The 27,222-nt window shown below is 38.8% G+C and overlaps 2 protein-coding genes across 7 annotated transcripts in view; one reads left to right on the top strand and one right to left on the bottom strand.

Moving 5' to 3' along the window:
• The first annotated feature begins 14 nt into the window (after nt 1-14).
• LOC137586094 (leucine zipper putative tumor suppressor 2 homolog) lies at nt 15-17,971 on the top strand. Of its 4 annotated transcripts, none has more exons than XM_068302097.1 (7): nt 15-376; nt 14,869-15,522; nt 15,585-15,828; nt 15,920-16,037; nt 16,098-16,257; nt 16,335-16,694; nt 16,771-17,969. In XM_068302097.1, the coding sequence occupies exons 2-7, from the start codon at nt 14,890-14,892 to the stop codon at nt 17,464-17,466; spliced, it is 2,211 nt and encodes a 736-aa protein (XP_068158198.1). In that variant the 5' UTR covers nt 15-376; nt 14,869-14,889; the 3' UTR covers nt 17,467-17,969. The 4 variants fall into 4 exon arrangements, with proteins under 4 accessions (XP_068158198.1, XP_068158202.1, XP_068158201.1 ...); XM_068302101.1 differs by having other exon boundaries at nt 16,098-16,236; nt 16,771-17,968; XM_068302100.1 differs by lacking the exon at nt 15-376 and adding an exon at nt 11,948-11,960 and having other exon boundaries at nt 16,771-17,970.
• Nost (Nostrin) overlaps nt 17,580-27,222 on the bottom strand; it is a 27,721-nt gene continuing 18,078 nt past the window's right edge. Inside the window, exons 2-7 of one of the 3 annotated variants that reach the window (XM_068302094.1) lie at nt 20,494-22,144; nt 20,297-20,382; nt 20,005-20,230; nt 19,196-19,945; nt 19,030-19,140; nt 17,580-18,956 (exon numbers count right to left, since the gene is read on the bottom strand). In XM_068302094.1, coding sequence (XP_068158195.1) covers nt 18,234-18,956; nt 19,030-19,140; nt 19,196-19,945; nt 20,005-20,230; nt 20,297-20,382; nt 20,494-22,140 — 3,543 coding nt within the window. In that variant the 5' untranslated portion in view covers nt 22,141-22,144 and the 3' untranslated portion in view covers nt 17,580-18,233. Of the gene's footprint in view, nt 18,957-19,029; nt 19,141-19,195; nt 19,946-20,004; nt 20,231-20,296; nt 20,383-20,493; nt 22,156-27,222 lie in introns of those variants that run through there. The other 2 variants (XM_068302095.1, XM_068302096.1) reach the window with 2 other exon arrangements.

Genomic DNA, 27,222 nt, shown 5'->3' with positions numbered 1-27,222 from the left:
TTGCCTCGAACGCTCGAACGTGAAAGTTGAATGTCGAATGGCATTGCGAGCTCACTTGTCTTTTCTTCTCTCGATAGCATCGATAGATTAGGACAAGATATTTTTTAAACGAAGGCGTGCAACGGTTTTTTTTTTTTGTTGGTGCTTGTGCTATTGCTGTGTTTTGGCTTTTTTTTTCGTTATTATTTTGTTTTCTGTGTAAGCAAAGTGAAATTCAAACTAAGGTTCGTGCATAATTTATGCGTTTTTGTTTACAATAAAAATTAATTTTTGTGCAAAAAAGGGAGAAGAAACAAATTATGTGGCGAGATTAATCAAAACAAAATAAACACCAGCATCGAAGAAGAAGAAGCTGAAAACAAGTCACAAAATAACAGTAAGTTAACAAAATCGTTTGAATTTTTAAGGATTGTGGTAAATAAATGAAAACCAAACTAGCTGCCAATCCCAGCTGACATAGATACATATGTATATGTACATATGTACATACATACATACATACATATACATATACATATACATATACATATACATATACATATACATATACATAGACTTACGTATATATGTACATAGCTTGAAATAACCTCATTAAACTTGTCGCTGATGTTGTTGTCCTCATTTATCCAGACTCGTAGTTGGAGTTGAAGCTACCCCCGCTGTACCTACCCCTACTTCCAACTCTTACCCCTACCATACCATGTCTACTGCTAGGTGTTCCCCTCTATACCTCACCTCTTTGATTATTGAGCCGTTTGACTTTTCCTCCAACATCTCTTTCCTCCAACAAACCTGTTGAACAAAGTAGCGAAAGAAGTTGAGAAAAAGAGACGATTAATATATGTATATGTACACACATATACATATGTATATTCTGTTTTTTATACCCTTGCAAAAAAAAAAGAAGTTTGTGTATATATATTTTTGATCACAAAAACGAGACGAGTTCATATAGCCATTTGTGCAGACATTGTTAATCACGGATTTTAATAAGCTTCAATAAACTAGGATAGAATACAAAATTCCGAATAAAATTACATTAATTATACCATACACCCATAGGGTGAAATGGTATATTAAAGTCGCCAAAATGTATGTAACAGGCAGAAGGAAGCTTCTCCGACCCTATAAAGTATATATATTCTTGATCAGGATCAACAGCCGAGTCGATCTAGCCATGTCCGTCTGTCCGTCCGTCCGTCCGTCCGTCCGTCCGTCCGTCCGTCCGTCCGTCCGTCCGTCCGTCCGTCCGTCCGTCTGTATGAACACGCAGATCTCGGAGACTATAAGAGCTAGAGCCACCAAATTTGGTATGTATACTCGTGTAGTATGCACATGTTCAGCATTAATTGGAATTTCGGCCACGCCCCCTTACGCCCCCAGGAATCACATAAAACTGTTTTTCTTAAAAAGTATGACAGCTAGAGACATCAAATTTAGTTTGTATACCCGATTAGTTAGTGCGCAGAAATTAACTGTTCAAACTTTTTGCCACGCCCCCTTACGCCCCCAGGAATCACACAAAACTGTTTTTCTTAAAAAGTATAATAGCTAGAGACATCAAATTTGGTTTATATGCTCGGTTAGTTAGCGCGCAGAAACTAATTGTTTAAACTTTTTGCCACGCCCCCTTCCGCCCCCGGAATTTACATAAAAGTGATTTCCTTAAAAACTATGATAGCTACCGACATCAAATTTAGTATGTAGACTAGCTTAATAGACGCGCAGATATTGGCTATTTAAACATTTTGCCACGCCCACTTCCGCCCCCGTAAATTAAACAAAACTGATTTTATCAAAAACTAACAAAGCTAAAGTCACCAAATTTAGTATGTATACTGGCATAGTATGCGCAGAGAATTTAGATATTTTCACATTTTGCCACGCCCACTTCCGCCACCATAATTTAGAAAAAAACGATTTCCTCCTTTAGTTTTTTGACTATCGCATTTAAATTTGGCAGACTAATTAATCTTATCCATTTCTACCAAACTACCAAATTTTATTGAAATCGGACTAGAAACATGTAAAATATGCGTATGAACGTATTTTACTACGCGGTCCACAAGGCCAGAATTGGACGTTGGCTAGTAGCGGCGCTAGAGTGCTCGTGTGTTTGTAGAGTGAGCGAGATAGCACATAGTATAAGACATGTAAAAACAATTTAATAGACATACATTTGGTCTTCGAAATTTGAAATATTTGTTTCACCAGGTGTATGGTATACCCAAGTCGACGAGTCGACTTACTTGCTTCATTTTAAAATTGGTTTGAATTGTAATTAAATAGTACATTAGCTGTTCATAAAAGTACTTTAATTAATCACTTTAATTAGGTAATTGTTCGAAAATACAACAGAAATGCAGAAAGTGAAGCCATTTTTGTTGTTAATTTTTCTCAAAATTTATGCTATAAATGAATTAATTTTTTATTTTGACAATGTCTCAAACCTTGCATCTTGGTTACAGAGAGCAATTTTTATATTGGCTTAGCCCCAACCGCAGTGCTCGAAAAAATGATAACCGACCACCAATCCCAAACCGCTAACCATACCAATCCCATACCAAGTCATCCAAATTTTGGATCAAAGTTGCCATTTTTTCAAAGTTTCTAACTCCCAACTAACTTTTTTTGACAAAATTTCAAAGAATTGAGTACAAGGTCTAATTTGTAACTATTTGCATATTATATATGTATGTACCTACATACATAATTAAAAACAATATTGTAATTATACTTAATGTAGATTTTTAGCCTGTTCAATAAACTTTGACGAGAAAGTTTGTAAAAAAAAAAAGAACATCCTGTTAGAAGTTAGAAACCAAAGCAAAACGTGCTTTTTTCGAAACATTTTTAAACCATCCTGATATCTTGAAAAACTAACGATGCAGTTCGATTCGCAAGACCCGAAATGGGCTGAGACCATTGAGTCTGGTCATGTCTTTTCTTTGAGTCACACAAATCATTATCGCAGTCGCGTTTTAAATCTAATTTTCTCGCTCCATCTGCAATTTGTCACACTGAATCTGATTCGAAATATGAATTTGAATCTCTCTGAATACACATCTCAGATGTGAAACTGAATCTGAATCAGTCAAAGTCCGAAAGGAATTGAAAGTGTGCACGCGCAATTAAGGCCAAGTGCGCAAAAACCAAAAAGCCAAAAAAAAAGAGTCAGAAGTCGGTAGACAGAAAGAGAAGAGAGTAAATGGAAAAGAGGAACTGAAGTGGAGCGTGTGTTTTGGCCGACAAAAACCAAAGAGGCCCGGTTAACTTTTGCAAAACCGAAGTGTGTACACACTTCCAGGTTTCTGTGCTAATCATTCCTTCATATAGAAGGAACGACCTCTAAACGAATCGCTAAATACCCTTGTGATTTGGTAATTCGATTTTGAATTGGCAGAATTATGCATGAGAAACAAAGAACTCTTTCTGACCCCATACGCAAATCGTATGGCATATGGCAAAATACTTCAAAGGTTCATTAAACTAGCAAATGGCAAAGTTAATGATCAAACTTTTTATTTTCGACCGATTGTTCCTATGAAAGCGTTATGACATAGAGAAGTCTGATCCAGCTAAAACCGTGCTATTCGATGCCTGCACGGACTTTATGACAGGGTCTTATTGTGATGACCAAGAATATGAGTGTATGCATACTGTAAACGAATGTACCTCCTTTGCTAGAGTATAACCATTAAAAGCATTCAAAAAATTCATTTATTTTATGTTGGGGGCGCGCACTCACTTATTGCGGAGTGCTGATATCGTACGTATTTAAAGCCCGGCATGTTGGTGAAAATCCCCATGCAGGTTAAAAAGATTTATGATCACTTTTGATCGCCTTTTAATGTAGGTGAAGCTGTGAATTGAAAGAAGACGACTACGATTGGACTCTGGGACATGTGTATGTATGTGTTATGTGTTATTATGCATATCGCTTTCGAGTAGATTTAAATCAAACGAAAAGAGGTTAGGAATAAGAGGGGGCTAATCTTGGCTTTCCCGTAGAATGTGCAAGGCTTAAAAGGCAAAATTAAATTTGAAGCATTTAATAGCGATAATTTCTTTTTAGTTCTGAGTAAAATGAGTTATGTGAAACGTTGTTTCTCAATTTTTGCAAAATTTTATAATCAGCCATCTTTGATAAAGCATCCAGAGAACACAAAGCTCAGTATTGGCTCACTTCAAAGGGTCCAAATCAAAAAAAAAAAAAAAAAAACCCAGTTAATTTTGATATTTTTCGACTTTAGTGGAATAGAACTCTAGGATAGCTGTCTAAAGAAGCACAGGAATGTCAAAACAAGGCGAACAAAAGCTTTTGAGACTAAATAAAGTCCTTTCTAGCATGCAGGCCGACTCCATCCATGCTCGAATGCTTTCATGAATTTCTGACATGCAATCACTAAAGGTTATGAAAAATATCAACTATTGTTCCAAAATGGTAAACTTATTAACCATTAACCAATAAAAATCAACTATCAAACCGAAATCTCAAAAAGTTTTCGCAAGCATTGGAAGCAATCGTTCGTGGAATAAAAAATTAACATCGGCCCACTGTGCAATATTGTGTAGTGGTTCATTTGACCGTTCTCGTTCGGCTTAGTTGAAACAGTTAAAAACAGTTCGTCGTACAATTTAGTCTCATGTTTTTATCCAGAACGATTGGATAGATCGCACCTTTGGGTGATCGAACATTTGGTCACAATCCCACTCATCGAACACGAACAAAAGAGTGTACTATGGATTTTAAACAGTCCCACAAAAAAGTCTGGCCCGGTCAAATCAGGTGATTAATATCCACAGTGTTCCATGTCAGTCTCCCTGGGAACAATGTCCGTACAAATTGCACGTTTAGTTTTCACGATTGTTAGGTTACTTCGAATGTATAGCTGAACAATTTCAAAACGTTCTTTTGGTGTGTCGATTGCCTCCCCACACTTTACAAAGTAATTACAAAGCAATTGCTTTCATTACAAGCTATCGTCAGTCTGAACTTAAGTGAAATCGGACTTGAAATAGCCAAATTATACGTATAAACGTTTTCGACCAGGTGGGATTAAATACATTCATTTAATTTGGTATAAGGTATACCAAAGTCGGCGAGACGACTTACATACTTACCTTATTTACGTTTTTTGGGAAAATGAATGGTTACCCTTACCCATAACTACCCAGTAAGAATGTGTTTTAGGAGATCTCAATCTCTATATAGATAAAGTATGCTCGAATAGGAAAAAAACAAAAACCATTGACCTTTATAATATATATTTATTTATATTTATTTGTCTTTGACTCAAGTTTATTCGAACGTTGGCGTAATGTTTCAAAATTCTTTATAATATTACCCAAATTTGGCAAATGAATGGGCAGTGAGATGGAAGGGTGAATGGTGGAATGTGGTGAGTGATGAGTTCGGTTAGAGATGCGAAGAGATTGGGAATGAGCTTGATATTGAAATGGCCATTTAGCCATGATCGAAACATGCAAATCGAGTTTTTTCTGCTGGTTTGGCGTTGCGTTGTTTCGTTAGTCAATTAACTGAGTGAGTGGAAGCGAAGAGTTCGGCTGTCTGAATTCAATATCCGGGCAATTAAACTAAAGCAAACGCTTGAGTCGGCACTAGAGCAACAATTACGGCTGCAGACACAGGTACAGAGCAACTGGTACTGCCACTTGCTTCTGGCTACTTGCTACATGCCACATCACAATGTTGCTGCTGCTTTCACTGCAACTGCTGCTGAGTCCAGTGGCCACACTCAGCAAATCCTAGAAAACCTAACTCTAAACGTGGGCGAACTTTCCCACGTCGACCCGAGAGCAGGCTTGGTCGACCATTAGTCACGGTCTGCTCCGCTTCGCTCCATTCCGTTTGTCTGTTGCTTTTCGTTTTCATTTTTTTTTTACTTCTATCTCACTGGCAAGCAGCTCGAAATAAACAATTTTGCAAATATACAGCTGGTCAGCACAAATAATTGCACTGAAATGTGGTATATAGACTCATAATGTATACCATAGCTAAGTTAAATCGTTTCGTTCTGAACAATTTTCAGTTTTCTTGATTTTGTCTTCGCAAAATTATATGCCACACACACAGGAGCGGATTGTTTCGTGAGTGAAATCTGTAGGGGCTGTATTAACTGAGAATCGAACTTGCCATAACCAATTCTCTTCCACAGAATGCATATTCGATTTCTGGGTAATCTTCGCTAGCTTTAGGTGTTAACTTCCGTTTGTGCCATTTGTAATAGAGTGGAAGGCGGCTGCACCTTTCACTTGAGCAACAGTTTCAGTCTGTGGCTCAGCCTTCGTATCCGCCTGAATGCCGGAAACGGTTGTCTTGGGTTGGGCTCCAAGAAACAAGTGCTTAAAAATATGAATTCATGATGTTGTAGAATATATAGAAAGCCGACTTTAGTTGCGCAAATTCTCCAACTTTAACCGAAACTCGCTTTGGTTTACTTTCCAAATCTTTACTCCACCTTAAAGCTTCCCTTGAGAAGTATATGTGTATGTATGTGCGTGTGTGTGTATGTGTGATGTGGAAGCAAAGGCAAACCAAAAAATATCAATGGTATCAATCTTTTTGTCTGCCCGAGCCCCACTTACATGTTGGCCTGTACTGTTGACAGCATAACAGCTTTTATTGTACCCTTGCAAAAAAGGGTATATTGGTTTTGGTCAGAAAAGTGCAACGCTTTCGACTGGATCAGATTCCCTTGAATCGAACTATGTAATCGTACATACATAGCCATATTGAACGGAATGATCCATATTTTAAATCATAAATGCATCTTCTGGTTATTCCTCTGTGGGTCAAATTTGGCTCTAGTTTGCAGACTGTTTGATTGAAATTGACATCTGAAAGAAGGGAAATTTCAACATAAAACCTTGCAAGGGTACACAAAATTCGGCATGGCTGAAGTTATGCAAGCCGTCCGTTTTTTCTTTCTGAGATGGGCAGCTCAAGGTCATTGCTAGTTTACTTCAAATGCAACCTAAAACTGGTTGCACTCTGATCCCCTTCCCCTTCTCGGCCTTTTAAATTTTCATCTGCCAAGCTTTAGTATTTAATTATGATCAAATACTGCATAAACCCACCCATGAAATATTGGATTTTATGTGTGGCAATAATTAAACATAATGCCTGGCGACGTTGCAGCATACCAAGCAGTCCTTTTGCAATTGTTAACTCTTTCATCGTCATCAGCATCATCATCATCATCATCATCATCATCATCATTATTATCGTTGGCATCATTCATGATGATCATGAGATGATGCAAAATGAAAGTGAATTGTTTCCAAATCGAAAATCCAAAAACCGTAACCTGAAATGCATTTCTGCATTTTGTTGCGTCTAAAGTGGGGAAAAACTCACAAAGTGATAAATAAATAATAATAAGGGTTTAAAAGAAAACTTTGTTGTTTTGCTGTGGTGTGTGTGTGTGAGCGGGGTGGGGAAGAGTTGTCTGAATAATTTTTAGTTTACTTTCGTTACGCTTATACAATTTCTTGCGACGGTTGGACAACTTCAACTGAGACTGCGCAACTTTACCTCACAACTCCAATCCGATATCGGTTTCGATTTCAATTCGCTTTTCGAAACCTGTCTTTGTTTCCAATTTCGACAGCAATTATTAATTTGTTTATTCTGGTTATTGTTGTTGTATGTTTAAGTAGATTCAATTAAAAAATAGCATTTAAACATTAGTTAACCCAGTGCCGGACTTCGGCTAGCAAATGACAAAAAAACAAACCACATGAGAAAAAAAAAAAAACAAACATTTGTTGCACAGCCGCACAGTGGTTAAGCATCGTGTCAATGTGAGGAACATTTAAAGGAGGCTTCCACTCTCTAGTTTTAGAAGGGTTTTCTAATCAGTGCCCCAATTGATAAGTCAAGTTGCATTTTTCCATTACTTACTTACTATACTATTTATATTGACTATGTTGGCCTGTACAAGAAAATAGCCAGTGCTCTTATCTAATCGGAAACTTATTAAGTTGCAAGGGGGTAGGGAATATCTAATTTTAAAGGGGTTCAGGCAATGATACGTCCTATCAACATACAAACAACTTTGACATAAGAGTCGTCAAAATGGATATAAGAGACAAAATGGTTTAGATCAAAACCTTGGAAATAGTTGTTTTTTATCCCCTTTCGTATATGTATTACAACTCCTAGTTGTCTTTAATTTTGTATTAACCGGTTTTCAAGATTTGCAAAGAAAAAGATTGTATTCAATACTTTGCAACAGTCCCAAAGGGGAATCCAGGGCGAACCTATCGAAATAGCAATTCGATACTTTCGTCCCGATAATGCTCATAAATACCTAACATTGATCTGATTGTCAAAATTTTGGTTGGAATGGCTTTGTAATATAAGCGAGGGGAGAATTGTAGCCGAAAAGAAATGATTTTCATTTAAACCTAATTTTCTTGTTTCTGAAACGCTCACGCCATGAATTTGTACACCGTTTAGTCATGGCTTAGTTTCTAATATCTATTATATATGTGCAACCACTGTGCAGGCATAAACAACTCAAATCGACAACGCGGTATGCATAAAATCTGCGACTGCAGAGTGTGGGAAAAAGCATTGGGCAAGTCTCGGATAGTCAGTAATTCAGATACTTAGACGCAGTCGCAGTTTGAGCCCCTGGTCAGGTCTCTGGCCAGTATTTCGACCAACTATACAAAACATTACTCATACGCCGAGTGACAAAAACCAAATCATCTGCGTCCCTCTTCGCACCAACTCATTTACTTAATAGGCGTCTCTCTTTTTTTTATGAATACCACATTCCTTCTACACCCCCCTCGTCTCATCATCGTTGTCTGTTTTTTTGTAGGTATCTACACATTTTATGATTCTTTAGGGTCAAAAACACTTTTTTAAAATCGAATTCATATGGGTTGGTCATTGTTCGGTTTGCGGATCTTTTTGTTTGTGCGTCTTTCGTTTGTTATTTTTGTTTTGTTTTGTTTTTTGCTCTTTTAAGACTTTCATTCATAGAGACGACTTTCCAAAGTATCAAGAATATACATATGTACATATGTATGTATCTAAGCAGAATCATATACATACATACCCATATACTTACATATATATAAACACATATATATTTATAAGTGTAGAGACCAAACCAGTTTTCTAGTCAATTTTGCACCTTAATTTTTTCTCAAGCTTTTTTTTTTTTTTGGCTTGCAGAAATCTAACAGTTAGCTGCTAATGCGAGTCTTTTGCAAAAGCTGAAACGTAAATAAATTACATTGAATTGTCGTCCGATTGGCGGCATCGTTCAAAAGCAAAGTACGAGAAATTTTCAGGTTTCCAGCTCGGATTGTTGCATTCAGGCCTGCAAATGTTGCAAGACGTTACTCATGTTATAGAGCCTCCAAACAATTAGGGACGACCGATTGTCTTTATTGTTGCATTCAAAACCTCATATTAAACAATTAACAATAGTTAGTAGCTTGCTTAAGCGGCACAAACCAATGTCGCTGGTGAGTTGGAAAAACTTGATTGACAGTTATCTAACCACTGGTTAAATGCCACACACGCACACACAATGTAACTGTTATCTTTACCGTTTATAAATGACAGATAAAGCATTACCCACACACACACACACCATTACACTCAGATGCAATTGATTAAACAAGATTTATCTATAATATTTCATGGATTTAATCAATTCAATTAAATATTTTGTTGCTCGCTCTTACAAGCCAAAGGTCAACTCTGCCTTTTTGACCCTTTTAAAAAATGAAGTAAGTAAGTCGACTCCCCGACTTGGGTATACTATACACCAATATTTCAAATTTCGAAAACCAAATGTATGTACATACATATGTCTATTAAGCTGTTTTAACATGCTACCATAAGCTATCTCGCTCACTCTACAAACACACGAGCACTCTAGCGCCTCCACTAGCCAACGGCCAATTCTGCCCTTATAGATCGCGTAGTAAAATACGTTCACACAGATATTTTGCATGTTTCTAGACTGACTTACATACATACATAGGTGACTTTAACTTTGTTAGTTTTCGAGAAAATTAGTTTTATTTCATTTTCGGAAGTGGGCGTGGCAAAAAGTTTGAACAATTTGTTTCTGCGCGCTAACTAAACATGTGTATAAACCAAATTTGATGTCTCTAGAGTTCTAAAATTCCAATTAACTCTATACATTTACATACTACACGAGGATACATAGTGGCTGTAGCTCTAATAGCCTTTGAAATCCGCTTGTTTATACAGACGGACGGACGGACAGACAGGCCGACATGGCTAGATCGACTCGGCTGTTGATCCTGATCAAGAATATATATACTTTATAGGGTCGGAGAAGCTTCCTTCTGCCTGTTACTTACATATGTACATATACATATATTGGCGACTTTAATATACCATTTCACTCTATGGGTGTATGGTATAAAAACACTTGTAATTTTAAACTAATACAAAAGACCTCTTCAACCCACGAAAACGTGGGTTTAAGTCTCACCAGAATAAGATATAAAAAGAACAATTTTTAAAAACAATTTACTTAAGCTACTCGAGATTTCAGTGTTGAAATGTGGAAAAATAGGGTAAAGCTAGATTTCAGTGATGGCAAACGCTATCTTTTATTTGGCGCATTGTTTGACCGCCCTGGTAGCCAAATATTTGGTAAATATTTACTTAAGTTACTCGGAGCCAAAACGCGCTTAAACTATGGGATCCAACGAAAGAGAAAAATTGCACGAGCACGACCTCAGGTGCGCCTTGGCGATTTATTTCGTAGTTTATGAGTAATTAACAAAAGAAAATTCATATTTTTAGCGGGACTATAGCTAAAAGTAGCTTTTTCCGGCTAAAAAAAGCTGTTCAATTTTGAGATGGCTGCCAGAGCAGCCGAATATTCCTCGACTTTTGAGTTTAGATTAAAATATTTGGCTACCAGGGCAGTCAAACAGCGCGCCAAATAAAAAATAGCGTTTGACAACACTGAAATCTAGCTTTACCCGATTTTTCCACTTTTCAACACTGAAATCTCGAGTAGTAATAGTAAACATTTACCAAAAAAACTGTTCAATTTTGAGATAGTGTTGCCAAATGCCGAATTTTGGATACTCGAATACGCGGGCTTTTTGAATCTTTTGTTCGTACTATTCTCAACAAACAAAAATATTGTTGAGTTTAAAATATTTCTTGATTTTATAGAACAAATATAGTTCAGAATACAATACTCAGTCGAGTCAGAGCAGCCGAATATTCCTCGAATTTATAATATAAGTAAAATATTTGGCTAATACTTGGCGTTTGCCAACACTGAAATCTAGCTTTAGCCGATTATTTCCACTTTTCAACACTGAAATCTCGAGTAAGTAAATATTTACCGACAACCGACAATATCGATTGTTTTTTTATCGATTGTTAATCGAAGCGTTCCCCATACCTAATAGTACACGGGGTGCCGAATTGTGTGACGCTTTAACAGTTGCTTTTTGGCTCTCGAGATGAGAGCAACAGCAACTTAAACTATTTTTGGTATTACTTACCGGTACTAAAAGTTTAAGAGCGAACAAAAACTTCGACTTTTAGATTAAATTACGGTTGCAAACGATGACAGGTATGGCCAACAATCAACTATCTCTACATTATATAACAATGTCTAATTAATTCAAAAAATTTGTTTCTAAAATTTTTTTTTAGTCACAACTTGTATTTATACTATTGCATCCGGTTCCCGCTTACTCTGAAGTCTCTCACCGTGAATTCAGACCTTTGGAAACTCCGTCTCCGAAAAAAACGACGCTGTTGGCCGTTCGTTAACTTATATTAATATTTTATTAAAAATCTTTTATTTTTATCAACCCAATTAAGCTGTCGTAAGACGATTGGCATTATGTCTTGCGTTCAAAAGTGGAGGCTTTCTTCGGCTGGAATCTTATGAATTGTTCTTCCGAAGGTAGTTGCAAACAATTTGGACCCTAGTTTATGCGTTAAAGTCCTTTCACAGATCAGTTACAGCCTATTGCTTTCTCGCATTAAGGGGACGTCTTTTTGCAGCTTCCACTTGGCCTTTCGTCTGCGAGTTTCAGGCCTCTGTTTGAAATTGATCGCATTTCGAATCATTTTGTTGGAAGAACCAATCAATTTTTCATCTTAACGATACGATTTGCCCTCAAAACCTGGTTTTAGATGACGTTTTGGTTTCTTCACTGGGCAGTGTTGTCCCCGACCCTTTACATTTAAAAGTCTCGATTTTTTTTTTTTTTTTGGTGCTGGTGCTCTTAAAATTGACTTTGCACCAAGGAAAGTTAATCATGTGTTTTTTTGTACTGCAAGTAGTGCTATTTTTAGTTTCGGTTATTTTTTAAGTTGTAAAGCGTATCACTTAATTCAATTTGACTAAACAAGCAAGTAGTTTAAAGTATTTAGGAATCCGTCTGTAACAACAAAAACTTCTGCCGTCCGCTGAAGCAATTTTCTATAAGCTTCGCAGACTATAGAATCGTAGGCTGTCTAGAGTCTAGAGAGTAATATGGAAACTCCCGTTCTAGAATCTGGAATACAATGGAAGTCACCATGGAGTGGGTGCTGTTTACGAGGTTGTTTTTCATCCAAGTCGTATTGCCAAAAGTACAAAACTGCTTGGGTAATATTTTTGACTTACTCGAACGACAAAATGCAGGTCTGAAAACCGATAAATGGGCGGTCATCAATAGAAACATTTTGAATGCGTGCCCCAAAGAAAATAAAGCGGTCCAGCTTTACATGGACTCTGACAGTTTTATGAAGTTTATGAAAAAAAAATATATTTTTTCAACTTTTGAAATTTGTGCTTTTGACCAGAAAAAATTATATATATAAAGAACTAAAACACAAGTTATAATTCTTTTCGTAAGATTGCGGGATGGGCAATTTTCTATAAGCTTTGCAGACTATAGAAACGTAGGCTATCTAGGCTCTAGAGTGAAGCGGCTTCACCAAATCAGAAACACTAAAGAAAATATAATACAACTGTGCTTTTGTCACAAACAACTAACCTAGCTTATGACTAGAATTACATTCAGCCACAGGCTTTTTAAAAAAATAAAGTACTACATAAGTCGACTCGACGACTTGGGTATACCATACACAAGGTGAAACAAATATTTCAAATTTCGAAAAACAAATGTACATATGTATGTCTATTAAGCTGTTTTGTTAGCCAACGGCCAATTCTGCCCTTATAGATCGCGTAGTAAAAGCACGATCCGGAAAAAGACAAATGTCTTAAGATCGCATTATGAATATTTGAATAATAAACTTGGACGTTCCCAATTCGTAGTACTATACATGTATGTGTCGCGGTTATACGTTGGGTTATTATGTTGGCTTTGATCAGTGTGAACTGAAATAGGTTCTCAAATTCCTTAATTTATCGCACACAATTTGACAGTTTATTGTTATAAATGCCAAAAGTTGCGGTAGGGACAAACGATAAAATTAACAGTCGAAATGAAGGTCTTGACCAATCTGGACAACAATCAACAACTCTTTGTAGGTCCGGAAAGCATTATTTGTAAAAGGTATTCGTAAATATTCAACTAATTTCTATGTTTATTCGGCAAATTGCTCTAATTTAAATACAAATCCGATTAAAAGCCACAATGCTCTGCTATTTTTGACAACGCCAATTTTGGGTATGTTCGAAAAAGTCGCTACAGCTTTTTATTGGTAAGTCACATTTGAATGTGTCATGGATCCCGAGTTAAACAAAGCATAACCTTTGATAAGAAACGATATGTGCTCCAAGCATATCCACCCATCCTCCCATTTGTTTTCATTGTATGCGCATATGTATATTCGAACTTAGAATTTGAATATCTTGTAAAGTTTTGTTCCTTGTGGCCATTATTTCTCTATTCACAACACACATGAAACACACTGAATGTGTATATTCGAATAATTGTCTATCATGTATCTATCGAGCAAATAAATATATGTTCTGCAATAAAAACTTGCAGACGAAGAAAGGTTAGGGCTCCATTTGACTTGGTAACCTTAACCTTAATCGAATTGTTATGGTACAGAGAAAAACCAGTTCGCAAAGGTTCTGGCAACAGTTGCTGCAGCAGCAAGTGTCTGGTCCCAATAAAAGAAGAAACCAAACGCAAAAAACAAGTGGAAAAACCGAGAAAGAGACAAGTTCAAATGGACAAGGAAAATCGAAATATGGGTCGTGCGACAAGAAATTAGAAAGTGCGAGACTGTCGATGCTTTCTGCACAGTTAGTTTCCAGTTCGGTTTGGCTTAGAAGACCGAACTGAGTCTAAGGCCAATGCTCAACCAGATCGATCTGGTGAGGGAAGGTGAGGTGCGGCATAGAGTCGCCACCTCATGCAGAAAGACCACCAAAAAAGCATGTAAGCCCGCATTCGAACCCAGTGCAAAAACCAAAAAGATGAACGAAAGAATGCTGTAAATCTTGTGTAGAGAAATGCAGGAAGTGTCCACATATGTACATACATACGTCCACACATATGTGCATAGATGTAATGAAGTAAGGTTTTTCGTATACCTCAAACGAAGTCTTAATATTTCTTTCATTTCTTGAATCAAACCTCAGCTCTCAACTAGTTTGGTATAAGTAGAGGAAAAAAATTGAAAAAGAAATAGCATTTGGTCATGATTATTTGTTTATCTATAAATTGTCTTTTGGCTTTGATAAATGAAATACCATAAATTTAGCTACAACTTTTGGCTAATTTTGAATACGTTTTGAGAAACTTAGCCAAGGTCACTGTGATTATCAGTTAGTTAGATCGATAGTTAAGATATCTTAAATCTGAGAGCATTGAAAGTAAAAGTCATCCTACTGATATTTTCAGATACCTCGTAACAGTATCAGCATGTCAGCAGCAGCAGCCAGTCCAATGACAATGTCTGCCCATGCCGTGTCACCATCTTCGGCCACAATTGCACCTCTGGCACCTCCATCATGTGCTGCCACACCACCAGCAGGGTCCACATTGAGTCTACCCTTGGGCAAACGTGGCCACAAACGCAGTGTCTCGCTAGAGAATAACGCTCCATTGGCTTTAAGGAGTACCCCGAATCTGGGTCAGTCCGCATTGGGCTCGCCATTGCTACAGTTTCCCCATGCGGCTGGTCAACACTTTATTCCTCACACGGGTACTCTGAAGTCGCGTCAAGAGCAACGCCGTCTTAGCCAGAAGTTTGGCAGTCATAGTAATCTGGATGATGATGCTGTTGGAATCGGTGGAGGCGGAGGAGTGGGTCTTGGAGCTACCAGCTCACAGCTACGTAGCAAATTTCAAAATATAAGACAAATGTTCGAGTTGAGTCGAAGTTGTGTGGGCGAAGAGGCGCTTCACTCTTTGCCAGCCACTCTCAGTCTCAATCAGCGACGGACTACGCCTATAGCAGTTGGATCTACGGGTGGATCTGCTATAGCTGCTGCTGCTGGCGGTAGTCGTTTGGCTATTAATGAGCCAACACTATTGGGCGAGCCAGTGGAACAGGTGAGGTCTTTTTGGGTAGATCTTATCAACGATGACGATGATTTGTTCTTCACTTCTCTCAGAATCAAAGCAGTGGAACCTTTCTGCGGCCGATTGTTTTTAAGCCTATTCCATTTGAGCCGGACTATCGTATACAGCAACAACAACAGCTACAAACTCAACAACAACAGCAACAACAACAACAACAACAGCAGCAACAGATGTACCATCAACCGGCAATAGTGAATGGACAGACAGAACGCTATGGATATGGATCGACACCCTCATTGGTGCCTTTACCTCCAGCAGCTACTCAGAAGTTTGGCAGTAAGTACATATATTGAGATCCCTTAAGTAAACAGCGAAAGACATATCGGTGAACTGTTTAAAATCCATTGAACATCTAATATGCTCTTAGGCACAACGGACTTGCGACATTTGGCGGCCCGAAGACGGAATCACAGGATAACGCAGCGTTCCGCCCAAGAAGAAAATCCCAATCTTGACTGCATGGGTGTACGCCATGATGCTAATAGGTTAACTAATGTCATTCAGACACAAAGGCACAAAATTTACATGGTCTCTGGTTTTTCTAGTAAATCCAATAACGCCGTCAATGGCAGCGATCTAACCCCATCACCCTCTGACTCTGGCATATCGGAGCTGGAGGCTGCTCTGAAGGATCGTGACTCTGAGCTGTCATATCTGCGTCAGACAATGGAACATAATGAGAAAGTAATTTTCCAAGTACAAAAGGTTACATTTAGAAATCTAGCGAACTGCCCGTCGAACTAAACTCTATTCCTCTTTTTTTCTATTTCCACTCTTGCCAGGACAAAGAGGCCTACTGGGAGAACGAAACGCAACGGCTGCGACTCTTTTACGAGGGCCAACAACGCGAGTATCAGTTGAAGTTTAAGAAAATGGAACAGCTATTGGCCCTACAGCAATTCCAATTAAAACAGCATAAGTTGCGGCAATCGGAGCAGGTGCAGAAGCTGCAGCAGCAGTTGGAACACGCTCGCAGCAGTAACCAGAGTCTACAAAATTCGTCGTTAACTTTGAATCAGCAACTGGAGGAGGCCCGTCAAACTGTCGCTAGCTTGCGTATACAATTGGAGGATAGCGAATGGAAAGTATGCGAACGAAATGGCGAGATAGCTTTACTTAAAACACAGCTCAAGGAGGCCCATGTAAGTGAAAACGTCAGGGATACCAATTTGGGCTATCATATTTAATTCGTTGAACAATTTGTTTTTGTATCTTCAGCTTGATATCCATCTCAAAGATCATGCTATTGTCAGTCTGAAGCACAGCAACAATAACAACAATAACGATAATAATAGCAACAGCAATTGTGAAACAAGTCTATGCCAAAGTCAACCAAAGGAGGAACCGCATCAGCAGCAGCAGCAGCAACAGCAACAGCAACTGAATAAGATAATTGGACTTAAGAATCAGGTCATAAGTGCCCTGACCAATGAGCTAGCAAAATTGCGCAAAGAACTATCTGATTTGGCCATAGCACACGAATACGGTGAAGAGCCATGCGGTCGTTATACTCGGCTGAAACAACAACTGGATAATCTAAATGATATATGCCAGAAGACTCGAAAATACTCAATAGTACCAAACATCAGGGAGGGCAACGACGAACATGAGAATGAACGGGAGAAAGCCACCCCACTCCAGCAATATCAACAACAAACGCTAGATACTCTTATCGAAGAGTCTACGTCATACGCTGAGGATATCGCAAAATTACGTCAGAAGCTGGATGATTTTCGTATCAATCTAGAGCTTGAGAAGCGCCAATGGTGTGCCGAAAAGGACAAGGTGTTGGGCTATCAGAAGCAATTGCAAGCGCACTACATAAACATGTACCAGAAGCTCAGATGTCTGGACAACGCTGGCATGGATATAGCACCGGGTACAGTTGCCGTCAAGTCAACTAATGTGAACTGAAGTGCTGGCGCTACTTTTCTGGTGCTATTGCTAGAAGAAGTTGCTCCAACTTGCGTCATCCATGACACTTCCTGGGCCCAACCAGCTGCTTTGGCAATAAAGAACACACTTAATGCAATTTTATATACATATATTTTTAAATATTTGATATTTTTTGTTTTTACTATTTTACACTTGTATGCATAATTGTAATTTATTAATTGTAATTTAAACAAAAAAAAAAAAAAAAAAAAAAAACGAAGAACATTTTGTGATTCTGCATGAGTATGTTAAATATATATTAAATCGTTTATCGCGTCATTATCTGCATATATGCAACATGTAAAAATACAATTTTCGATCAAAAATGCTAACATAAATTTAAAAAAAAAAAAAAGAATAAAGCATCAACATGTAAACATTAATTCCATTGCAGAGCTTTCACACTAGGTCAGGACCCCTGACTCAGGGGGGCTGATTAAACACGAGTCTTGATTCTTCAGTTTCACGAAATTTTTTTAGATAGATAGATACATAGATATTCATATACACTTGTATAGAGGAGGGAAGATGGAGAATTCTTTATTTCTGAATGCTCCAAATAATTCAGGAATTTGTCAGCTGCGAGAAATTCATAGATTTGAAAAAGGATAGTCACACACTCAACTCATACAAACATTCGTGAGACACAGTTACACGTATGTAGATCTATGTATGTATATATATATATATATGTATTTTAAAAAAGATGATGTGTACAATATCTTATACATATGTGATTCTAAGTACTACGAGCACTCCTCCACATATGTGGCCGGAAAGATGCCAATATGATTCCTTAGCGCTCCCAGCCACCAGCCATCGTCCTGCTTGGCATGAATTTCTATGATATCGCCAGGACTCAGTTCCAGCTCATCGTAAAGTTTTGGTGTATAGCTATAGAGGGCCTTACATTTGCCCAGCACTTGATTGTCCTTGCCGTTCTTCTGCAACTCTTGAGCATTCTGATAGAAATGCTCCGTCGGCGGATTTGGCGTTTGGCCTGGTAACTTTTTGGCTGGCTCAGTGTCAGCATCGTCCTCGTCTTCGTCCTGCGAACTGAACTCATCGAAATCGGAGTCCTGCTGATTGGAACCACCATCGGCTTGGCCGCGGTCCTGTTCCGATACCGTTCCTGTTGTTGCTGCTGGTATAGTTTTCGATTTGGCTGCAGCCAGTGAAGGATTCGTCGTTGAGATTATCTTTGGTTGACTGGTGAATGTCTCGATGTTGCTTTTGCTGCGATTAAAATGTTTTAGTAGTGGTGACATCAAACTAATGTCCGCACAGGAGCTATTCGTTGTCTGCATTTGCAAATGCGAGCAATCCTCATCGACAATATCATCGTCATCGGCAGTGTTTGTGGCATCACTTAGATCCTGTGGATTTATCGGCCTATGGTTATCGTTGTTCTTCAGCCACGTGGGTACTTTGAGAATACTTTGCTGTAGACCAGTGCGATCGCGAGTGATCTTCAGATAGGAGTCGGAATCAATGAGTTAATTTTACGGATGGAGACACGGGGCATTTCGCTTTGAAACTTACCTGTATATGCTGAGCTAGCGGATGGGTGGAACGGGGTTTATGATCTAGCTCTAGCAAGGCCGAGTGTAGCTTAAGACGAGCTCCTTCCAAATAGGTAAGCATAGATCGAATCTGAAAATCAAAATTGATTAAAACAAACATCCAAAGTTGGTTAATTTTAACTCACATGATACAGCTTATCGGTAATATTTTGATGTTCCTTGTTATTCAGTGACTGAGATAAGCCCCTAAGGCCATCACGCGAGCGTCGTTCCCTCTCCAGATCCGTTTTCACTAATTGCAGTAGCTTAATCAGGGCATGTTTACGTCTCTCACGGTTCATGGCTAATGTGGTGTGCTCACAGTAGAAGTCGGGAAGCAATTGCTCGCTAGGACCTTCCGAATTGCGGCGTATATTGCGAACCACTTGCATATCCTTTGTCACATTACAGGCATCAAGCTGTGGCTGTAGACGAGTGCTCAGTGTGCCCAAAATTGGATTCATATCGGAGATGAGACGGGCGTATTGCTGTGCAAAGTTGTGCATGTTGCTGAGACGTTGTTGTTCGTTGGTCTGGAGTTGCGAGCTACCGCGGAGTACGGCCATTTCCCAATCGACTCGAGCACGCTCGGCACGCACACAAAGCGTGTAGTATTCAACATCTGCCCGCTTGACCGCCTCCTCGGCTTTCTTACGTTTATTATCCAATTTAACGCAATCCTTTTCCGCCGATTTTAGTTCCTTTTCAGCAGCCTGTTTGTTCGGACCTTGATGGAGCAGAGCAATGGATGGAGATTTCTGTATGCGTACATCTAGCATGGCATCTTGAAGTTTCTCATTCTCCCGAGCGGCCGTATGGGATGCCTTTTTAGCCTTAGCTTCACTCACACGCCATTCGGAGAGAACTCGGGCCGCTTTATCTACATTGCTTTCAACCTGCAGAAGATTTCTTATTAGTTTCAAATCATAAATCAAAATCTATGGAGAGTTTTTACCGCCTTGCGTGCCTTATGATGATTTTCCACCACACATTTAAGTGGTTTGACTATTTCATCAGTCAGAGATGCTGCCAATTGGCGATGCATGTCGCTACGACTTTCCATTTCTGTAGCCACACCACGCCAAGCATCGGCCACACTGCCAGGTATCTCCCTTCCAGCTTTATTCAGTTTATTGGCCAGTTTTGAGAGAGACTTTGAATAGATTAGCTCGGAATCGGCCCTGTTTGAAGTACATAAATAATGCAGTATACAATAAATGAAGTAGGTAGATGCATGGATTACTTACCGTTCCTGCAGGACAAAGATTAACTCTTTGCTAAAATCTCCGCCTTGTTTAACATATCTTCTCAGTTCCTCAAAGCCGTTTTGTCCCTGTAAGGTAAAATTAAAGTAATGTATTACCGTTTTCTATTCATTCAAAGCAATTTGAACTCCAGCCTAAACCCTTTAAATAAATGGCGTTAACAGTTTGAATCATTATACCTCATCCTTGAACCTTTTGGCATGTGGAGAGACGTCCTCCTCACTGGCTCTCTGTGATAGAGAAGACTCAAATTCCGTTCGTTCCGTCATGTCTTCACAACTTTCGCTCATTTCACGACGATTTCGACTGCGACTCCGACTTCGTTCCGGGGACATGCTCTGTTGGCGGCTTCTACACTCCGATACTGATTGATTAAGATTGCTCCGCGATTGCGCTAAGCGTTTCAGCGGTGTCTGCTGTCGCACCACTTCCTTTAATCGCGTACTCTCCTCGCCTATCCAGTTTTTCATGCCGTTCCAACCTTTGCGTAACTTTTCCTTATTGTGACTGAAGTTGATCAAGGCTTGATTCTTATTCTTAAGTAGCGTAATTCGCCGTTCGCTCGGACGTAGCTGGTCGCGATGGGTGCAGTACTCCAGGTCGATTTCGCGACTAAAGTCTTCAGATTCATTAATTTGTCTGGTGATCTCTTGGAGTTCATCAATCGAAACGAATAGATTTTGGGCATTAAGACTCTGATAGCTCACAGATTTGAGATCATAATCAAATTCTTCCTCCTCTTTATCGTCACGACTCAAACTGCATTGTGAGCTCATTAGACTTTGTTTAGAGCTCTGCTTGGATCCGTGGGCGGGATTTGTGAGGTAGAGGGCATCAATACTTTTGAAATGGGCTTGCTGGGCAAGGAAACCCACGCCTTGTACGACAGGTGTGCAACTACCACTGCTAGCCGGTGGAGTGGGGGGCGAAATGGGCGATATTGCGCCGGACGGCAGCGGTGGTAGCGGTGGTTCATTTTCCGAATCGAGAACATTTTCCTTATTCTCACTAGCTGTCAAGCTGAGCTCACTGTTGCCATATAGCTCTGGTAGTTCGGGTAGATTTAGTATGCCCAATTGAGCTGGTGCCGTGACATTCAAATCCAAGCTCATTGAAGACGATTTCTGCAGATACACCTTTAGCTCAGAACGATGGAGATTTTGAACCGATAGCGATTGCTGCTGCTGACGCCTGATATGTGGCTGTCGCTTGGGTGGTTCGATCGGCACTGTGATCGGCATATCTTTTGCGTTATCCTTGAGCTCACATTCCTGATGTTTGGGTGTCTCATATGCTTCATTTTCATCGTCTACATCTCTTTCAAATTTCTGCGGTGTACTGCGAGCATCAACAAACTCCTCCTCATCCGAACTCTTAGGAGTAAGGGTACGCGCTAAGGTCGATGTCTGAGCTATTCCCCCTCCAATTTGTTTTAGTCTCGCTTCCGTGACATCGAAACGATCTGTATTTAGAGTAGTAGTCGATATCAATATTGGGGCACCAATTTCCAGACGATGGTCTTCTGAACTGCTACCAGTCATGTTATAGCTGCCTGAGGCCAGTTTATTGGGCGAACCGGAGCCAGAACTAGTTTTTCCCGTAGAATCACTTCCGACACCACCTGGCAGGGTCATGCTCCCCAAATGGCGCCGGCTCAGCTTATTACCCAGCACGGAGTATCGCTTAATGCGATTCAGGAATGATCCTTTGTGATTGTTCTTATTGCTGGCGCTATCATTGCTCTCCGTTGGAGCCTGAGGAATATCGGCTAAAGCCATTTTATCCTTGCCGCCTAATTTGAATTTGTGCACTCGCAAATGATTCATGGTGCTGAATGAAATTTTTCAGATTTAAAACATGTAAAACGAAACTTTGCTTGCTTTTCGAATAGTCACACTGCATATGTATATGGATGAGCATACATACTGTAGGTATGTATGTACATACATATGTACAAAAAAGTGAACAAAAATAAACAAACAAAAAAAAGAAAACTAAAACATTAAAGCTCACTCGAGAAACGAGGATTGTAGTCTCCTTTATGAATGAAAGCTTGATACTCATATTTTGTTTGATACAAAATTTCTAGGGACTTTCATACACTTTTCTTTATGGTTTTCAGAATTAAGGACTTATTAAGGATTGATACTGCACTGTAAATACATACATACATGCATATGTAAATACATCTATTTGTAAACAATTTTCAATACAATTTCCGACAATTAATTTGTTTTGCCTTAAGAACCTGTCCTCAATTTCATCCCTATCCACGTAATTATATATATATGTATATGTATCGGGTAGTTCACTAATCAACAGCTGATTTGTAAAAACTTTTGTTGAATTTTGTGAAATAGTCTTCATTTGGTGCCCTATCTAAGATAGAACATCAAAAACAACATTTTTGGCATATTTTACTGTTTTACTATCGAAAGGGCAAAATTGCAGTTATTATTAAAATTATGCGATGTGTACATACGTCGTGGAAGGCCTCTTGAGCCGATGTGGACAAAAAAAGTTGTTAGTCGATGCAAATCGTCATGGTCTAAAAAGGATGAACCAGCTTAAACCACATCAAAGAACGATAGTCACCAAATGAAAGGTTATGTTGTCCGTTTGCTGGGATTTAAAGTGGATCGTTAGTTTTGAGCTTTTGCCGGACAACTAAACAATTAGTTCTGCAGTTTATTGCAATCAACTAGACAAATTAAGAGATGCACTCAAAGAAAAGAAACCAGAATTGTTCCACCAGGATAATGCGAGACCCCATAAAAGTTTGATAACTCGCCAAAAGCTATTGCTGCTTGAATGGGATGTGCTACCACACCCACCATATTCCCCAGACTTGGCACAACCTTCATCTCAAATCAGGACGTCAAAAACCACTTGAACCAGTTTTTTGCCAGCAAGGATCAAACATTTTATAAGCTTGGAATCAATCTCTTGACCGAAAGATGGCAAGACGAAGAATACATAAATTCTGCGTTGACCTATCAAAGGAGAAACATAAAGTACTTAATTGAATTGATCTAATTTGTTGAATATATCCGAATTTATACAAATTTGGCATAATTTATACAAACGGTTTGCAAAGGTATCAAAAACAACCACAATAGGCCAAGTCATTGTTCACCTACATACGTACGTATGTACTTACATATGTACCTACATACATACATACTTACATCAACAGAAAGAGACTTTTAAGATAAACACACAAATATGCCAAGCAAAAGACGAAGAAGTACAAACAACAAGTACAAGAACAAGAGGAATTAAATAAAAAAGGGGGAATGGTGCGAGGTTTTGAGATTCATGAGAAGGAAAGGCTCGCACCATCGATGAAAGTAAAACCAAGTCGTGGCCTCTTGCATTGTCGTAAACAGTGTCTGCGTGACCCTTCTCACTCACACACACAATAAAATTGAACTGAACCCATCGAAACCTTAGACCTTTTTATACCCTTGCATAGAGCATTACGAAATCGGTCAGATGTTTGTAGAGCAGAGAAAGAGGCGATTCCGACGCCTTATGAGAAGCTGTGGCGATATATGTATGTACATATGTAGGTATGACCGTCGATCCGTCCGTTTGTCGGTGCGAATCAACTTTTAATTTCAATTTGAAAGATATATGTATGCGTATGCATGCCGATGCGAAACAAGAGAAATTGCGGGAGATAGAGCATTTAGACTTACATACATACATACATATGCACATATGCATTAAGACACAGAAAAAGAGTGACAGAAAGGGTATAAAAACTTCGGCACGACCCAAGTTGGCTTGGTTCTGTGGTTTATTCTTATTCTTTTTCCGACTATCTGCTTTGCTCCAATTTTCTTCAATGCACCAGGTAAAGATTACAAAATGGTTCGAACGCTAAGAAGAGCAGACGCAGAAATCGACGCGTTGGCCGCCGCCGCCTGTAGCGCCCTCAACATCGATTTGGGGCCGCTCACACGAACATACACACACACTCTTAAAGTGTTTACATATGCGTTCCATATATGTACGTATGTATGTATGTACATATATGCATATGTACTTATGTTTGTATATCTATTGCTAGAGCCTCTGTTGTTGCTTCTGCCTGCATGTTCATAATTTTACTGCCTGCGCTTCTCTAACTCTCTCTCCTACCCTTTCTCCGAGGGTTTGGTTCTACATTTGTATATACATAAGTATGTATATAAATTATTTATTATGAGGGAGAGTCTATCCAACAAACAGGTAACGCTGATTCTATACAATAAGTGAAATCAGTTCCCAAAATGTAAGAAGCAAAATGTTGAAATTTCAACGAATTCCTACATCCTCATAAGACGACTAACATTTTGGAAGCATTCTCTGACCAAATTATGTATGTGTGTATGCATATATGCATAAGTATAACGACTTTAGTGAAAGAAGTATTTACAATTAAACTGTCTTCAATCATATAAGTAGATACCGAGTTAAGGATAAGTTTTGTTTGAAGAGGCCCCACACACGAGTCTACATACCAAATTTGGTGACTCTAGCATCCAATAGTCAACAGTCTTGATAGCGACAAACTAACAAACGGACGGACGGACAAACAGACACACGTGACACACGGACAGACGATCGAACATGACTAGATCAACTCGTCTGTTGATCCTGATCATACTCTGTGTATATGTATGTTTGCATATATACTATGGGAAAAGCTTCACCCTGCCTGCTTCCTATGTACATTTTTGATGACTTTAAAATACCATTTCATCCTATGGGTGCGTAGTATAAGGATCTTTAAATGATAGTCGGCTAGGCGAAATATATCAGTGAAAATATTTGACTCATTGTAATGACAAAATTATTACAATTTTACAAGCCATCTCTCCAAAATTTGAAACCTGTTATAATTGCTCCATCACAAAATATAAAGAATAAACTTTACATAAACACATTGCGCAAGACTTAAAGGAAATTGTTGTAAACAAATTTAAATTTTGAAAAAATAGGAAAATTCTAACTTTTTTTATGCCATGCACCCATAGGGTTCAATGGTACATAAAAGTATGCATATATAATCTTGATCGGCATCAGAATTCAAGCGGTCTGGAAGTCCGCACGACCCTATTAACACCTAGAACTAGGAGACTAGAGACTATGAGCAAGAGCCACCAAAATTAGTATGTAAACTTGTGTAATACATATACTTGTGTATGTATATATACAGTCATCGCGTTTATTTCAAATTTTACGCACGCCCACTTTCGCTATCGTAAATTACATAAAACCTACTATCTAGTATTTAAAATTAAATAAAACGGATTTTCTCGACAACTAACAAAGTTAAAGTAACAAAATTTAGTACGTAGACCTGTTTAGTATGCGCGAAAATTATAGTTATTTAAAATTTTAGCCACGCCTAATTTTTACCCAATTCCGCCCTATGAATTAAAAGAAAAAACCGATTCTTACCAACCCACCAAATTAAAATCGGACTAGAATTATGCAAAATATACGAATGAACATCTTTACTAGTCGGTCCATACCAGCCATCGAGTTGAATAATAAATGCACTTACTTCATTCAGTCGTCTCGCCGACTTCGGTATACCACGCACCAGGTGAAAAAATATTTTGAATTTCGTACACCAAATATATGTCTATATGCTATCTCGCTCAGTCTCACGAAAACACACGAGCACTCCAGCGCCGTCACTACCCTACGGCCAATTCCGCCCTCGTTTATTCGTATATTTTCCATGTTTCAAGTCCGATTGAAATAAAATTTGATAGTTTGGTAGATATTGATAGATATAATTAGTGTGCGGAATTTGATTCGATAGGATGCAGGAGACAATCGATTTTTTCAAGATTATGCCGGCGAAAGTAATATTAAATATTAATAATCTGAACACATACTAAACAAATCTAAGAAGTAAACTTGAACACCGTAGGTATTACATGGGTCTAATTGTAAGTACCAAATATAGTGACTCTAGCTCTAATAGTCACGGAGATCTAGGCGCTCATACGGACAGACGGACGGACATGGCTAGATCGACTCGGCTGTTAATCCCGATGAATAATGTATACATATACTTTATGAAATCGGAAAAGCTTCTTCTGTCTGTTACATACATTTCAGTGACCTTAATATACCATTTCACCCTATGGGTGCACGGTATAAAAAGAGATTTCAATAAAAACTATCAATTAAAGTAGAACATGAAATAATTCGTATTCCATATTCTACTCAAAAAGTGTGTAAAAGTTTTTGCCCATTTGAGCTGCAACTGCTTTCGTGCGATGGGAATATTAAGTAATGCCTTATCTCTGCCGACTATGAAAGCAATTACGAATGTGAGGGAGCGAGAGCGAGAGATCTGATCTGCTAGAATCGGAGCACATACATATGTATGTATATAAGACGTGCGAGAAAAAGTGGGAGGATAGAAGATGGCAGAACCACTGGTGGGAGGTCTCAATAAGCTGGAGTTGGAGATAACTGTAGTCTGTGATGTAAGCTTTGCTCGGGCGTTCTTTCGCCAACTCGTCTGATATCTAAATTTACCTTTGTTGAACATTTGTTCTCGTTCTTTTCCGCTTCTCTCTCTATCTGTAATCCCTCGACATGCGAAACCGTAGTAAGTTAAACAATTTAATTACATTTTGCTGTTTGTTTGCTATTTCTAAGCTAATAGCATTTACCAAGATTGGAGGCACAAGTAAATGAAATAAATAAAAGTCGTTCGGATGGAATTGGACGATATGTCACGTTCCTTAAGGGGAAGACTTTTACAGTGGGTGGGTGCGAAGAAGTTCCCAGTAGGGAATTGAAGTGACTTTGAAGTGGAGCATGTGACAAGTCAAAAGACAATCCACCTAATGAGTGGGCTTAGTAAAAAGACCAGGAGAAGAAGAAGCGATTTC

The sequence above is a fragment of the Drosophila tropicalis genome, unplaced genomic scaffold (assembly GCF_018151085.1).
Source record: "Drosophila tropicalis isolate 14030-0801.00 unplaced genomic scaffold, ASM1815108v1 contig_9, whole genome shotgun sequence".
Classification (NCBI taxonomy): Eukaryota; Metazoa; Arthropoda; class Insecta; order Diptera; family Drosophilidae; genus Drosophila; species Drosophila tropicalis.
The sequence above is the reverse complement of the archived record's forward strand: the minus strand, read 5'-3'. Positions and strand labels throughout refer to the sequence as shown.